This window comes from Hyla sarda, chromosome 13 (genome assembly GCF_029499605.1).
Source record: "Hyla sarda isolate aHylSar1 chromosome 13, aHylSar1.hap1, whole genome shotgun sequence".
Classification (NCBI taxonomy): domain Eukaryota; kingdom Metazoa; phylum Chordata; class Amphibia; order Anura; family Hylidae; genus Hyla; species Hyla sarda.
This window is the reverse complement of record NC_079201.1, coordinates 22,333,390-22,348,048: the sequence shown is the minus strand read 5'-3', so window position 1 is coordinate 22,348,048 and position 14,659 is coordinate 22,333,390. Positions and strand designations below refer to the sequence as shown.

The 14,659-nt window shown below is 44.1% G+C and overlaps 1 protein-coding gene across 12 annotated transcripts in view; it reads right to left on the bottom strand.

Annotated features, from left to right (window-relative positions):
• Window positions 1-602: 602 nt before the first annotated feature.
• SDK2 (sidekick cell adhesion molecule 2) overlaps window positions 603-14,659 on the bottom strand; it is a 727,771-nt gene continuing 713,714 nt past the window's right edge. For all 12 annotated transcript variants that reach the window (XM_056550647.1, XM_056550649.1, XM_056550648.1 and 9 more), the window contains 6 exons: window positions 13,993-14,118; window positions 13,575-13,739; window positions 12,557-12,697; window positions 12,336-12,474; window positions 8,366-8,492; window positions 603-2,520 (listed from right to left, as the gene is read on the bottom strand). In XM_056550647.1, the coding sequence (XP_056406622.1) occupies window positions 2,170-2,520; window positions 8,366-8,492; window positions 12,336-12,474; window positions 12,557-12,697; window positions 13,575-13,739; window positions 13,993-14,118 (1,049 nt within the window). In that variant the 3' untranslated portion in view covers window positions 603-2,169. The remainder of the gene's footprint in view (window positions 2,521-8,365; window positions 8,493-12,335; window positions 12,475-12,556; window positions 12,698-13,574; window positions 13,740-13,992; window positions 14,119-14,659) is intronic.

Genomic DNA, 14,659 nt, shown 5'->3' with positions numbered 1-14,659 from the left:
GGTGAGTGAGACTAACAGGAGGACATTGTCTACTACTTGTTACATTTGGCAATAAGCAGCACTTTTACAGTCCATGTGGCTTTCAATGCCAAAAATAACACTCTCATTCCTAGAGATTCAGTATATAGGATTATAGTACCTTTTAAACCAATGCAACAATGTAATCTATAGGACTGCTGTAAATATTACTAGGTCCTACAAACCGTTCTTTCTTATAGGATATAGTTTCACCAAATCACAACCCAAACACTATCATCACGGCATTCCTTTCCTCAGATAATACTGTGAAATTAGGTGCAATTGTACTATAAGGGAGGCTGACAAACTCCTAAGCTTTGGGTAAAAGTGAAGCTCTGACTCTAACCATCCTCTTAAAGGGGTACTCCACCCATAGACATCTTATCCCCTATCCAAAGGAACTTCCGAATTTTGCTCCGTGCTGGATAACTGGCGATGCGGGGCGGAGGCTCGTGATGTCACGGCCATGCCCCCTCAATGCAAGTCTATGGGAGGGGGCATAGCAGCCATCACGCCCCCTCCCATAGACTTGCATTGAGGGGCATGGCCGTGACGTCATGAGCCTCTGTCCCGCATCGCCAGTCATCCACCACGGAGCGAAGTTCACTCCGTGCACTGGATGTCTGGGGTGCTGCAGCTGAGATCATAGGGTGTCCCCAGCGGAGGGACCCCTGCGATCAGACACCGCGATCAGATTAGATGTCTAGGGGCGGAGTAACCCATTAAAGATGACATTGATGGAGGTCCTGTGAGCAGAATCCTCCTTCCATGACTAGATCATCTTCTACCCGACACCATGTGCCATTGGGCTTGAAGGAGATTGGGAGATTTCTATATCAATTAAACTGGACTCATGGAGAAGAACTGAACTTTAGGCGTATAGTTTAAAGGAGAAGACGCCCATTTCTGTTGAAGTGCCCCGGCTTATGAGCTCCACCAATGACATGTCAGAGGACAATTAGAACCAATGCATCACTTTGTCGCTAAAAGCTTTCTCTACTAGTAAGGGTATATACAACGGAGCGAGGGTTCTTTTATTGGCACTAGCATATGATATAATGAAACCAAATCCAGGGAGATATGGATCCAGAACATCCCCACCCCCTCCTCTTTGCAGAACAGGGAGATTGTTGTCAACACTACAGTGTCTATAGAAGAGTGCAATTACTGCAGAAGTTCACATGGTGATGAGGCCAATGTGGGCTAAATACCCCCTGTCCCTTGGCCCATAACAACTGCAGCCACTGCTATATACCTACACTGTTGTCTAGTAGCAAATCTGTACAAATAACATGATTCCTGGGAAAACGCTGACCCTTGTACAGTCAGGAGTATATGATTTACCGGGTATATTAAGTTCTGTGTTGCAATGATAAACCCACACATTTATCCCCCATATGATTTGGTGGACGCACGATTGAACTGCCGATACACATGGACCAGAATGGATGATATACGTTGCATCTCATGAAATTTCCTGCTCCTTCGATATGTAAAAGCTGTCGCCTACCATTGAATGTACCCTGGTTGGTTGCTACAAATATTTTATGGTGTACACATTGTCCCATACTAATAAGTTCTTATTTTTTCATTGATGTAATTTGGCTGTAGAGTTGGCACCATCTTTAAAACACTTGTCTCCACTTATGGCATATTGTACACCAACATTATTGTCCCTGTGACACCTGTAAGCTTCCATATAGTCCTCAATCCAACGGTATGAACGTAAGGGGGTGTGCGAGTATGGTCCTGTTGTAAAAGCCATCTTCAGTCAGGCGAGAAGGGTGTGCCTCATCTCATGGCCAGTCTTTGGCGGCCAAGCCAAACGTTTGCTATATATTAATGTATCCTCTGAAGGTTTCCTTGGTTCAGAAGTATCATTGCATCCATTGTATCTGCATGTTTTTTTTTGTTTTTGATTTTATTTTTTTGCACCCAAAACCTTTGGAATATTATACATAACTGAAGCAGCAAAATGAAGATCTAGATTCGCAACTGATTGTCTCCAACACAATCTCCAGCAGTGTCTTCCCTCTTCATATATATATATATGTATATGCATATATATATACACACACCTCTTTTTATATATAATATATATTTATCTGCTTCTTGTAATTCAAAAAACAATGGTAAATGAGAGGTTTGTCATCAAACGAAGGAGGAAAACCCAGCAATTGGGGCGCGGGATGATGGGGCGAGACTGCTGGGGGGTCGGTATATGGGGTTTTGCTGGGTGGGAAGGCTCGGAGGCTGCTGAGGTGTTGGAGTCCGGCTGGATTTGGGCCTATACAGGCTGCCTTGTTGGCTACTGTTGCTGTTTGGTATAATACAGTGTTCAGAGTCTTCGGGCTCGTCTGTATAATTGAAGGCGTGTGCCCTGGAGAGGCCTTTTTGCTGGCGCCGCCAGGAGTTGTAGTAAGTGGGGTCACTGATGTAATGGTTGACAAAGGAATGGGTTTTCTGCTGGTTCTGGTCCACTTCATATTCACTGTCACTTCCCTGCATCAAATAAAGCAAAATTAACAATAGGTTAACACTTCAGACTAATATTCTACCACATACCATCACTTTGAGGACTCTCTTAAAGGGGACCGGTCACATTAAACATGTCGTCAAATCTGCAAGGCACCATGTTATAGAGAAGACGCTGAGCAGATTAATATATATAGTTTTACAGGAAAAGATGCAGCAGAACTTGTTGTTATTGATCTCAATCTCTGCTTATGTGAAAACGTCAGTGGGTGGTCCTCCCTACTTATTAGGACTTCCCACTCTTTAGTCCGGAATGGCAAAGATTTAGACTGATAAATACGTTTTACTGGATCTTTTCCTAGAAAACTATATATCAATCCGCTCAGCTATTCCTGCTCTATAACATGATGCCTGCAGATGGCACTGCTTTTTTAATTTGACAGGTTCCCTTTAAGTTAAGTTGTTAAAGTTCTGTTCAAGCTTAGATTCAGTATGACCTCATTTACAGCTCAGAGTGGGATGTCACCCAAAATGTACCAAACTCCTATTCTGCCTCGTCCAGTCTTCCCCATGGACATGTATATGTCTGAGCTTTGCGATGACTGGTTGTGTGTACTATGTTCTAGTTGATGATCTAAACAGACCAGGAGTATCTGGAGTGAACAGAGGAGCAGGGCTGGTACCCAAAAGAGTGGGATCCACAAGTAGATACCTGCACACAACCTCCGGCTGTAATCCCACTGCATGTATGTTGTAAACCAAGGATGTTGCTCTGGAAGCGATTCTGTAAGTCGCTGCCTGTTTGTCTTGGAGAAGGTGTGGTTTGTTTACCCAGTCAGAGAATAGTGGCGTTCCCATAGTAATGGCATTTTACACTGGCAGAACACAGAGACCTAGTAACTCTGACAGGCAGCCAACAGTGCCCGCTCCATAATGAATCTGTCTAGTTTGTTGTAATCTGATTTGTTCTAATAGATTAAGAGTGCAGGCTAAAATTTTCTGCCCAATTTCATCTGCAACTGGGAAACTAGAGAATATGAACTGAATTAACATCACTAGTGATGTAAGAAAGACGGAACTCTACACAGACACTTATGGGACTGGAACAACCACGGCGCAACCGTAGGTGTAATAGAGCTGTTCTGAGGTAATATGGGGGAAGGGGACAGCTCCCTGCTCAGGACTATGGCTGAGTCTTGTAATATGCTTTTTATACAAGTTCTGATCCTCAAAATCAGGTCCTTACACATAGAAGGATCCTGGGGAGTGCGGGATCCAGCACATTAAATAAGCAGTCTAATAATTTCCATAGGCAGTATGTAATGCTTCACCTCCCCTGTGATGGCGCTGCAGGGAGATTTAACACTTGCTGCCAAGTGCTTGTTGATTCCTGGTGGTCTCAGCAATTGAAGACTATGGAAACATTTCTAAAGTAAACAGAGTTTTATCTCTTGGTTCTGGATTTAACAACTATGCATGATCCACTGTGGGCCGGATCTGCTGTACGTTTAAGTGGCAGAAGGCCCAGGGGTACCCCAGAAATCTGGGTGGGGTGTGACTTCACAGCCGCTATAGTCATACCATTGCATAACAAAGATTTGTTGCCTGGCGCTTGGCTTGTGTACTATAGTCTGACCTATGATCATGACACAAGTGCCAGAGTTCTGTGTTACTGATATTTACTTTGGAATCCGGACATATTTTTTGGGGCTGAGGAGCCTCACACTTCAGAAAATGTTAATTTTCAGGGTAGGCTAGCTAGTGACTGATGTATAGACTATTTTCACCCACCTAGTTTACAATAATACTGGTCCATGGGATGTAAACTATAGTTAGGACAATGCATCATTGAGAGAAAAGCTCCAGTCTGTGTCCTGGCACATAAAATGAATAGATAGTAAAGTATGGATCCTCTGCATTTAGGCAAGATGTGACCCAGTTACCACACTGTATGGGGAAAATGGTAAGGCCATTGGCCACTGCATGTGTGCACGGTGTCGCATGCCCTTGCCTGGGCTACACTGAGACTTTTTGTAGCAGTACTAATTCATTTTAAGGGGTCACCACAAAATTTGAACAACATTTAGTCACTTTTATGGTCTATTCACACGTACAGTATTCTGCGTGGATTTGATGCGCAGGATTTTCTGCTGCAGATTTCAATGTAAACTAAATGACTGAACTAAGCTTCAAATTCAGTGCATCAAATCTGTGCAGAATACTGTACGTGTGAATAGAAGTTATGATCAATAGGGGTCTGGGTACTTAGGCTTTCATCAATCACTAAAACAAAAGGGCAGAAGTGTTTGGCCCATTTTTTCCTTCCTGGCTGTCCTCAAAAAGCTAAACAAGTGGTGTATGGATTTATAGAAGGTCTGATGGACTTTGTATACACCCGTACAATGCTCACTTGCTCTCTGAGGGGAAGTGAACAGGCTCGGCACTGCTGTCTCTAGTCTGATGATCAGTGGGTGTCTTAGCACCTAGACCCCCACTGATTAAAAGTTCATATCACTATGAAATGCCAGATGCTTGATAAAATAGTAGGTACCAATTGCAGACTGATAACTATACTTATCTACCCTTGATCTGTGGTCCTGTTCGCCTGTTATCATCTTTAATCTGGTGCCAGGCTTGGTGCACGGGTGAAGCTTCAGGAGCACGCTGACGTCCCCGCTGCTGCTTCCCCAAGCCTGCTCACAGCGGGACCCAGTGGAGAAACGGCAGCGGAGACGTCAGCGTGCTCCTGCCATGCACCAAGCCTGCCGCTGGATTAAAGAGAATAACAGAGGAATGAGGGTAGGTAAGTATAGTTATTGTGACACTGATAACCAATTCCCATTAAGTGTAAAGTGAAAAAAAAAGAAAAAGATACATTATCCACGTATCAATGCATCATTAGGCACAGTTGCATTATGTGAGTACTAGCAGTAGTTGCTACTTGTTGCACAGGGTGGACAATGTGAACAGGAAAAACTGCCATTGAGGAGGTCATTCATATAAATGGGGGGCACACTTTGCTGAGGTGGTGAGGTGATGTGTGTGTTGATGGTGTTCTAAAGCTTTTTTTTTTTTTAAATCGTGGCTCATCGAATCAGCAACCATCCCACATTTTTTTTTATAATTTTACTGCCACAATAGGGCACTGTAAGTCTTTGGGGGACAATATTGATGTATGAGGGACACACAGGGGGTCCTTATGATTGTATGTGGGTTGCAATGAACATTTTCTACAGCATCTGATGACACCAACTCTATTGACGCCACTTCATATGACCACACTGCACTTAGAGGCAGACTGTCTAATGGGAACAGTGATGGGGGGGTCTTTTTTGCTCAAGGGTCCTTTTATGAGCTTATGGTATGCATGCTATTAATATCCCACTACTCCACTGTGGGCAATGTGCACCACACAACTACTTTCCATAGTGGTCAACTTCAGCCCCAAAACCCCACATAAGTTATATATGATTTTTGATAATGACTGTCAACATTTTGCCGGCCGGTCAGTGGTTCACCCAGTGGGAAGGTAAAGCATTGTCAGTAAAGGTTATACTCACACCTGGATTTACAGGTAAAGAGCAGGTGATTGTGTTGTACAAAACCTCCCCAGGCAAAACAATTCCAATGGAGCGCTCTGCAGCAATGAATGGTTTAGAGTCAACTGTGCTGGATTAAGAGACTACACTAGTTTATACAGTCTCTTTGTATGGGGCTCTCAGGTGAGACGATCACATCCTCCAGCGCCCCAGAGAAATATTCCAGTGACAGCTGTCTGTACATACTTTATTTCCTGGGTCAGCTTTTTGTATATTGTCTGTGGTGTATCCAAGGTCTCGTCACACCCTGTACAATGTGCGCTTATTCCAGGGAACTCCCTTTAACCTCAAAAGATTGCCTTTCATAGCGACAATTGCGGTCATTGTGTTGGCTGAAATCAATATGTCCTATCTGGAGCAGCGTGTTCTGGATCTGAATCTCTAGCTCCTTGTCACGATTGCCCCATTATCTTAGCCCAGGTCTGCAGAAAGCGTTCAGACTGCATTGTGCATTTAGAATTCTTATTGTCATAAAAAAATAAATTATGCTGTGGTGTTATGAGGAATACCTCTGTCCATATTCCCTATCGGAGAATATGAACATCACAGGGGATCCCTGTTTGGTTAAAGTGCTGCCTATACACATTTAAAGGGATTCTTTGGTTATTCAAAACTTATCCACAAGATAGCGAATATTAGGGAAATTTATCAAAACTTGTCCAGAGGAAAAGTCGCTGAGTTGCCCATAGCAACCAATCAGATTGCTCTATGCATTTTTTAGAGGCCTTTTAAAAAATGAAAGAAGCGATCTTATTTGTTGCTTTGGGCAACTCAGCGACTTTTCCTGTGGACCGGTTTTGATAAATCTCCCCCTATGTGTCTAATCGTGGGGGGTCCGACTGCTGGGACCCTACATGATCTTCAGAACGGGACCAGTCTCTCTCCGCTGAGCACTTTGGCCCCCTCCTTAAGAGACGTACTAGCCTTGGCACTGATGGACCACTCAGCCAATCACCAGCCTCAGTTGGCGGTGGTCCTTTACTGCCGAGACCAATACGTCTTCAAAAATGGTGGGGTTGAGTGCTTGGCACGAAAAACTGGTCCCATTCTAAAAATCTGAGGTCCTAAAGGTCAAACAGTGTTTACTGAATACAACAGAAGATCCAGTCACAGGGATGGATTAGTAAGAAACGTAAACATGGTGGAAAAATACAACGCTAAATATTATGCAGAAATTCCAAGGGTAGCCTTGAATTTCTGCCGAGTATTTTCATTCTATTTTCCATGTGTTTAATCAAGGTCTTGTAGTCGGTTTAGCTCTGTTTAGTGGGGCTAAATTACATCCTGGATTTCTATGTTTTCTGTACAAAGTAAGTGCCACGTCACTTAATCTCACTTATTTAAAATGCAGGCGAAAACAAATGCGCCCCAGTTTACAGTGTGAATTTTAGTGCATTTGACAGTGGGATGCACATTTAACACCATAGAATGCTGTGTGCATAATTATACCCATACAAAGGGTCCATATGTCCAGGGAGCGGCATAACCCACAGGGGTGACTGGGAATGAGGGGGGAGTCAAGACCTAAAGTAGGACACCTGGGGAGGTTGCGTTGACACTTAAAGGGGTACTCCACCCCTAGACGTCTTATCCCTTATCCAAAGGATAGGGGATAAGATGTCTGATTGCGGGGGTCCCGCCGCTGGGGACTCCCGCAATATAGAATGCGGCACCCACCTGTTTCTGCTCTGGGTCCCGACCATGGGAACAGAAGTTCGTGATGTCACAACTCCGCCCGTGTGACGTCATGCCCCATCCCCTCAATGCAAGTCTATGGGAGGGGGCGTGACGCCCCCTCCCATAGACTTGCATTGAGGGGATGGGGCGTGACATCTCACGGGGCGGAGTCGTGACGTCACGAACTTCCGTTCCCGAGGTCGGGACCCAGACCCTCCAGTGCTTCCGGACCAGAAAGAGGTGGGTGCCGCATGCTATATTGCGGGGGGTCCCCAGCGGCAGGACCCCCGCAATCAGACATCTTATCCCCTATCCTTTGGATAGGGGATAAGATCTCTAGGGGTGGAATACCCCTTTAAGGATTCTACATGTGATCTGGAAATCCTTTGGTTTATTTCTACAAAGCAGGTCTGGGTAATGTAATTGTATACAATAGCAGTATAAAGACAGGGAGGGCTCTTAGTTTATAGAGGGAATTTCCCTTTAAAATAATCTATTCAGACTCATCAGACATGACTGTCACCACCTTACAGTTGAGGACAAGCTGGGGCACCTATGGAGCAGGTGTCTATCTCTATAGAAAGCATGGTTCTCACCTGTGAGTCTGATACCTCCGAGGGCTTTTCGGTCAGGCTGCCGCTCTCAGCGGGAATTAAGTCATTGTACTTGGCTACATCCTCATCTGAATAGTGAAGGCTCCCAGGACTGGGTCGGGGAGGAGACCTGGAATAAAGAAGATTTATTTAATAAAAAATAAAATATATATAGCTTTCTAATAGCAACAAATAATCCAGAACTTATGCTGATTTGGCAAATACAAAGTGCTCAACCAGATGACTGGACACTTAGTTGCTGTACTATTGGAATTATTGATGTGTGTGTATATATATTAAAATCGTGTGTACATATTAAAGGGGTACTCCGGTGGAAAACTTTTTTTTTTTTTTTTTAAATCAACTGGTGCCAGAAATTTAAACAGATTTGTAAATGACTTCTATTAAAAAATCTTTACCCTTCCAGTACATTTTAGCAGCTGTATGCTACAGAGGAAATTCTATACTTTTTGAATTTCTTTTTTGTCTTGTCCACAGTGCTCTCTGCTGACACCTGCTGCCCATGTCAGGAACTGTCCAGAGCAGGAGAAAATCCCCATAGCAAACCTATGCTGCTCTGGACAGTTCCTGATACGGGCAGCAGGTGTCAGCAGAGAGCACTGTGGACAAGACAAAAAAGACATTCAAAACAAAAAGAATTTCCTCTGGAGCATACAGCTGCTAAAAAGTATTGGAAGGGGTATAGATTTTTTAATAGAAGTCATTTACAAATCTCTTTAACTTTCTGGCACCAGTTGATTTAAAAAAAAAAAATAAAAAAAAAGTTTTCCGCCGGAGTACCCCTTTAAAATCTTACCTGACCTGGATACTCCTATAGTCCAGCACTGAAGCATTGCTGACATGACAGATCTCTCTGATCACATCTTTACTGCTGTTGCTCTTTGGTATCAGTAATATCTTTGCTCTATAGAATACCAGGCACAGGGCCAGGAAAGTCTTCCCCCACAATCACAGCTTTATCGTACGGATCTAGAGTCCTGAGGACGTCAGAGTTTCCATGTCTAATACTCATAATAAGACATTATAAATAATGGTTGGAATTGTCCATGTCAAATATGCACATATATGCGATAATGGTCTGGAATGCACTGCCTGTCATGACGTGTAAAGATGGGATCACTGTAGATCTCTGTAGGAACATGAAAAATCCTGAAACAGTGAGAATAAGGATTGTTGGGAAACTGGACTAGACCCAATGTGGGATGACAAAAGGCCATGGTTGAGAGCAATTCCAATGCCAATTAAAGGGGTTATGCTAAAATCCATATCCTGCTGCTGGGAGGGAGGAGGAGGGGAAACCTTACCTAGCCCCAGTCCCCCACAGCTCTGTCCAGTCCCCCGCTCTTCTGTCTGCTTCCAAGACAAGCGCTCGGTGCAGGATCTTCAGCTCAGCCAATCACTGACCAAGATGGAGCACCAGTGTTTGGCTGAGCAGGTCCTGCATGAGGGGCTCCTCTCAGTAGTAGGAAGAAGACAGATGATCGGGGGACTGGACACAGACGAATGGGAGCTGCTGGAGACTGGGGCTAGGTAAGTATAGGATTTTCTTCCTGCTCCCAACAGGATATGAATTTTAGCAAAATGCCTGATAACCTCTTTAGGAATCAGTGGGAGTTATGAAGCCCCAATGCTGCTTACCAAAATCTGAAAACCAGTTATGTTCCCCTGAATGAGGCTGACTTGGCAGAAAGCATATTGGGGGAGATTTATAAAAACCTGTCCAGAGCAGGGCCACCCTCGGCGAAAGCTAATTTGCTGCCCATTGACCCCACCCATTGGCTCCGCCCTTTGACATGCCCCACTTTACTACTGGGGTGACACACTGTAGCAAACCTCCGCCTTATGGGGCGGATGTATTGAGACACGCACTATGTCAGGACCTGTCCGTCTGGCCTCGGAGGTGGCACTGCACTGCACTAGCAGGCTGGAGAATGCAGATTATTATGGTACCGGGGAAGGGGGAGTGGGGTTGCGGCAGTGGTGCTGGCTGGGCGGGTGCTTCAGACGCTGTCTGGATACTAAGTTTCTTGCAGAGTGGCGCCCCCATCAAGAGGGCCCTCTAGGCGGCTGCCTATTTTGCCTCTAGGCGGTTGCCTATTTTACCTATAGGCAGAACCGGCCCTGGTCAAGAGGAAAAGTTGCTGAGTTGCCCATACCAACCAACCAGGTCACTTCTTCCATTTTTCAGAGGCCTCTTCAAAAAATGAAAGGAGTGCTCTGGTTGCTATGGGAACTAAGCAACGTTTCCTCTGGACAGGTTTTGATAAATCTCCCCCATAGATTTCTGCAAGTGCATTTAAATGAATGGGATAGTCCTAAAAATATCAGCAATAAATCTGCTGTGTGTGAATATACCCTAAATTAGTTGTGCTCAGATGAACCACCACATATGCCCTGTTCTCTAATGTATTTATTCTAGAAATTGGTGTAAATACACTCATAAATCTTCCTTATTCTCTTAAAAAAGAAAAAAAACTAAAAGGTGCAGATCATGATAAAAGTAAATATTTAGTGTTTTACCATATTTCATGCACTGTCACCACTGTTACCCATCTGTCCCCCTCTGGTATATTTCTAGCGTTAGGACCCCATGCCAGCCTGTAACACTCTACAACCCTTCTCTTCCCTCTTTACAAGAGCTGCTTATAGGGTTACGTCCCTAACAGAGCGGCCTTTGTGACTCCGCCAGCAGGACGACTCCATGAACGTTACCAGGACGAGACGTGAATATAAAGAAGCGGAGACAACGTTTAGAACAAGCCGCACCCTGTGCCAACCACTTAGCTGTAAAGTGGAGGCTCTTGGCTCGGAGACTAAACGTACTAAAAAAAAAAGAGAAGAGCGCGAAAATTTCTCTGAGTACAAGAAATTAACTTTTCATTACCTTTTTAATATTTCATCAATTATTTTTACAGCTGATATTTAGGGCATTGCAAATTTTCTGTAAACTTTTCCTTTTTACCTACTTGAGTTATTCTGCCCATAGTGTTCTGATCTGAAGGAACAGCAGAGGGAAACGTACAAACTCCCTAGATCAGTGTTTCCCAACCCGTGTGCCTCCAGCTGTTGCAAAACTACAACTCCCAGTATGCCCGGACAGCCGTTGGCTGTCCGGGCATGCTGGGAGTTGTAGTTTTGCAACAGCTGGAGGCACGTGGGTTGGGAAACACTGCCCCAGATAAAGCCTGCAAATAGTGCAGAACCAGGGAGTATTGAGCATTTGTTTTAGAACGTCATTTCTATTGGCTGCAGACTGTCAGGACATGCTGGGAGTTGTAGTTTTTCAACAGCTGGAGGCACGCGGGTTGGGAAACACTGCCCTAGATAAAGCCTGCAAATAGTGCAGAACCAGGGAGTATTCAGCATTTGTTTTAGAACGTCATTTCTATTGGCTGCAGACTGTCAGGACATGCTGGGAGTTGTAGTTTTTCAACAGCTGGAGGCACGCGGGTTGGGAAACACTGCCCCATGTAAAGCCTGCAAATAGTGCAGAACCAGGGAGTATTCAGCATTTGTTTTAGAACGTCATTTCTATTGGCTGCAGACTGTCAGGACATGCTGGGAGTTGTAGTTTTGCAACAGCTGGAGGCACGCGGGTTGGGAAACACTGCCCTAGATAAAGCCTGCAAATAGTGCAGAACCAGGGAGTATTCAGCATTTGTTTTAGAACGTCATTTCTATTGGCTTCAGACTTTCAGGACATGCTGGGAGTTGTAGTTTTGCAACAGCTGGAGGCACGTGGGTTGGGAAACACTGCCCTAGATAAAGCCTGCAAATAGTGCAGAACCAGGGAGTATTCAGCATTTGTTTTAGAACGTCATTTCATGGGTGGCTATTGGCTGCAGACTGTCAGGACATGCTGGGAGTTGTAGTTAGGCAAAAGCTGGAGAGCTACAGATTGTAGACCACTCCTCCCATACTCTCAGTATTGTGGTTCCCCGTATCCTCTCACCTTGTGTATATCCCATTCTTCCTGCAGAAGGAATTCTTCACCGAGAGCCGCCGGTTGTTCAGCTCTAGCGCAGGGAATCTGCTCTCATCCAGACTCACCATCTCCCCATGGCCCAGGGTGCTATTTTTGGGATTACACCCTGACAGGGAGGAAATAGATGTCAAATACACATAAACATTAGTGATCTCATGGGGACAGGCTGCCATGACACATCCACTCACCTGAATCCGATTTCTTGGCATACTTTTTGCTCTGTCCTCGAATGATCAAAGCAAAGACCAATAGAAGGATGAAAATGAGACCAATAAGGGCAATGACCACCAGGAACCACCACTCCTCATAGAATGGGTTTGCTTTTGTGGCTGTAATAAGACAAGAATGGAAAAGTCAGCTCTCGAGTACAAAACCGACGCATTTCAGCCCTTCTGGATCTTTTACAAATGTCATCTGTGTCCAGGAGGATAGAAATTCCTCAAATACTGGGACTAAAATGCATCATTCTTCCCATCTGTATACAGTGGTTGGCATTTTGACCTTTAAAGGGGTACTACCCTGGAAAACATTTTTTTTTTTTAAATCAACTGGTGCCCGAAAGTTAAACAGATTTGCAAATTACGTCCATTTAAAAATCTTAATCCTTCCAGTACTTATCAGCTTCTATTTGCTCCACAGGAAGTTCTTTTCGTTATCAATTTCCTTTCTGTCTGACCACAGTGCTCTCTGCTGACATCTCTGTTCATTTCAGGAACTGTCCAGAGTACAAGCAAATCTCCATAGCAAACCTCTCCTGCTCTGGACAGTTCCTGACATGGACAGAGGTGTCAGCAGAGAGCGCTGTGGTCAGACAGAAAGGAAATTCAAAAAGAAAATAGCTTCCTGTGGAGAAAATAGAAGCTGATAAGTACTAGAAGGATTAAGATTTTTAAATTGAAGTAATTTACAAATCTGTTTAACTTTCTGGCACCAGTTGATTTAAAAAAAAAAAAAAAAAAAATTTCCAGGGGAGTACCCCTTTTAAAGGGGTTATGCAGAATTAGAAAAACATAGCTGCTTTCTTCAAGAAATGGTGCCACTCTTCTCCTCAGTCTGTGTGTAGTATTGCAGCTCAATTCCATTGAAGTAAATGAAGCAGAGTTGTAATACCGCACTTGCCTATTGATGTGTGGCATTGGTTTTGGAAGAAAACCCCTTTAAGTAACAGGATTAATGACATCATTTTACACAGAAACCTTTTAATACCTGATACGGATGTGGAGGGTGGGCTGGGGGTCCCATATCCATAATCATTGACAGCAATGACACGAAAGTCATAGCTCACTCCCTGCTTCAGGATGTCTATGCTGAAGGTGTATGATGTGGCTTCTTTGGGAATGTCCTTGATGAGTATGTCCCATAATCCTTCATCTGAGAACAAGAAATACACTATATACTAGTACAGGTTAAACCAGCAGGACGGATACAATAAAGACCTATATCAGCCTCGCACGAGCGCTCCTATATTGTGTGCAGGGTCTATTTTATTTGCAGCGCATTATTTCATGCATGAGCGTCTGTGCTGCAAATATCCCAAAGCGGAGCGTGCAGCTGCTGTAATCCCGTTGTGTCAAAACAAACCTCCCATAAACACTGACAATATGGCTGCAATAATGCTACATACCTGAGGGCCGAGCCTCTATAACATATCTGGTAATAGGGCTTTTCCCTGGGTCCCCACTCGACCATTGGATAGCGATCAATGAGCTGTATCTGGAGATGGAAGGAACCCCTGGAGGTCCTGGAGCCCCTAGGGTTAAAAAAGAAAAGATTTATGAAATATAGGATTAAAGGTAGTAGAGCAACTATAGTGAAGCCTTACACAGGGTTTTTATTTGTTTTATTTTATTTTTTTAGAAGAAAATTGCTTCTTGCACCACAGTACTAGGAGAAAACACAGTGCCCCACGGAGGCAGCACAGGATGCCTTAAAGGGGTACTCCGCTGAAAAACTTTTTTTTTTAAACCAACTGGGGCCAGAAAGTTAAACAAATTTATAAATGTCTTCAATTAAAAAATATTAATCCTTCCAGTACTTATTAGCTGCTGAATACTACAGAGGAAATTATTTTCTTTTTGGAACACAGAGCTCTCTGCTGACATCATGACCACAGTGCTCTCTGCTGACATCTCTGTCCAGAGTAGGAGAAAATCCCCATAGCAAACATATGCTGCTCTGGACAGTTCCTAAAATGGACAGAGATGTCAGCAGAGAGCACTGTGCTCGTGATGTCAGCAGTGAGATCTGTGTTCCAAAAAGGAAATAATTTCCTCTGTAGTATTCAGCAGCTA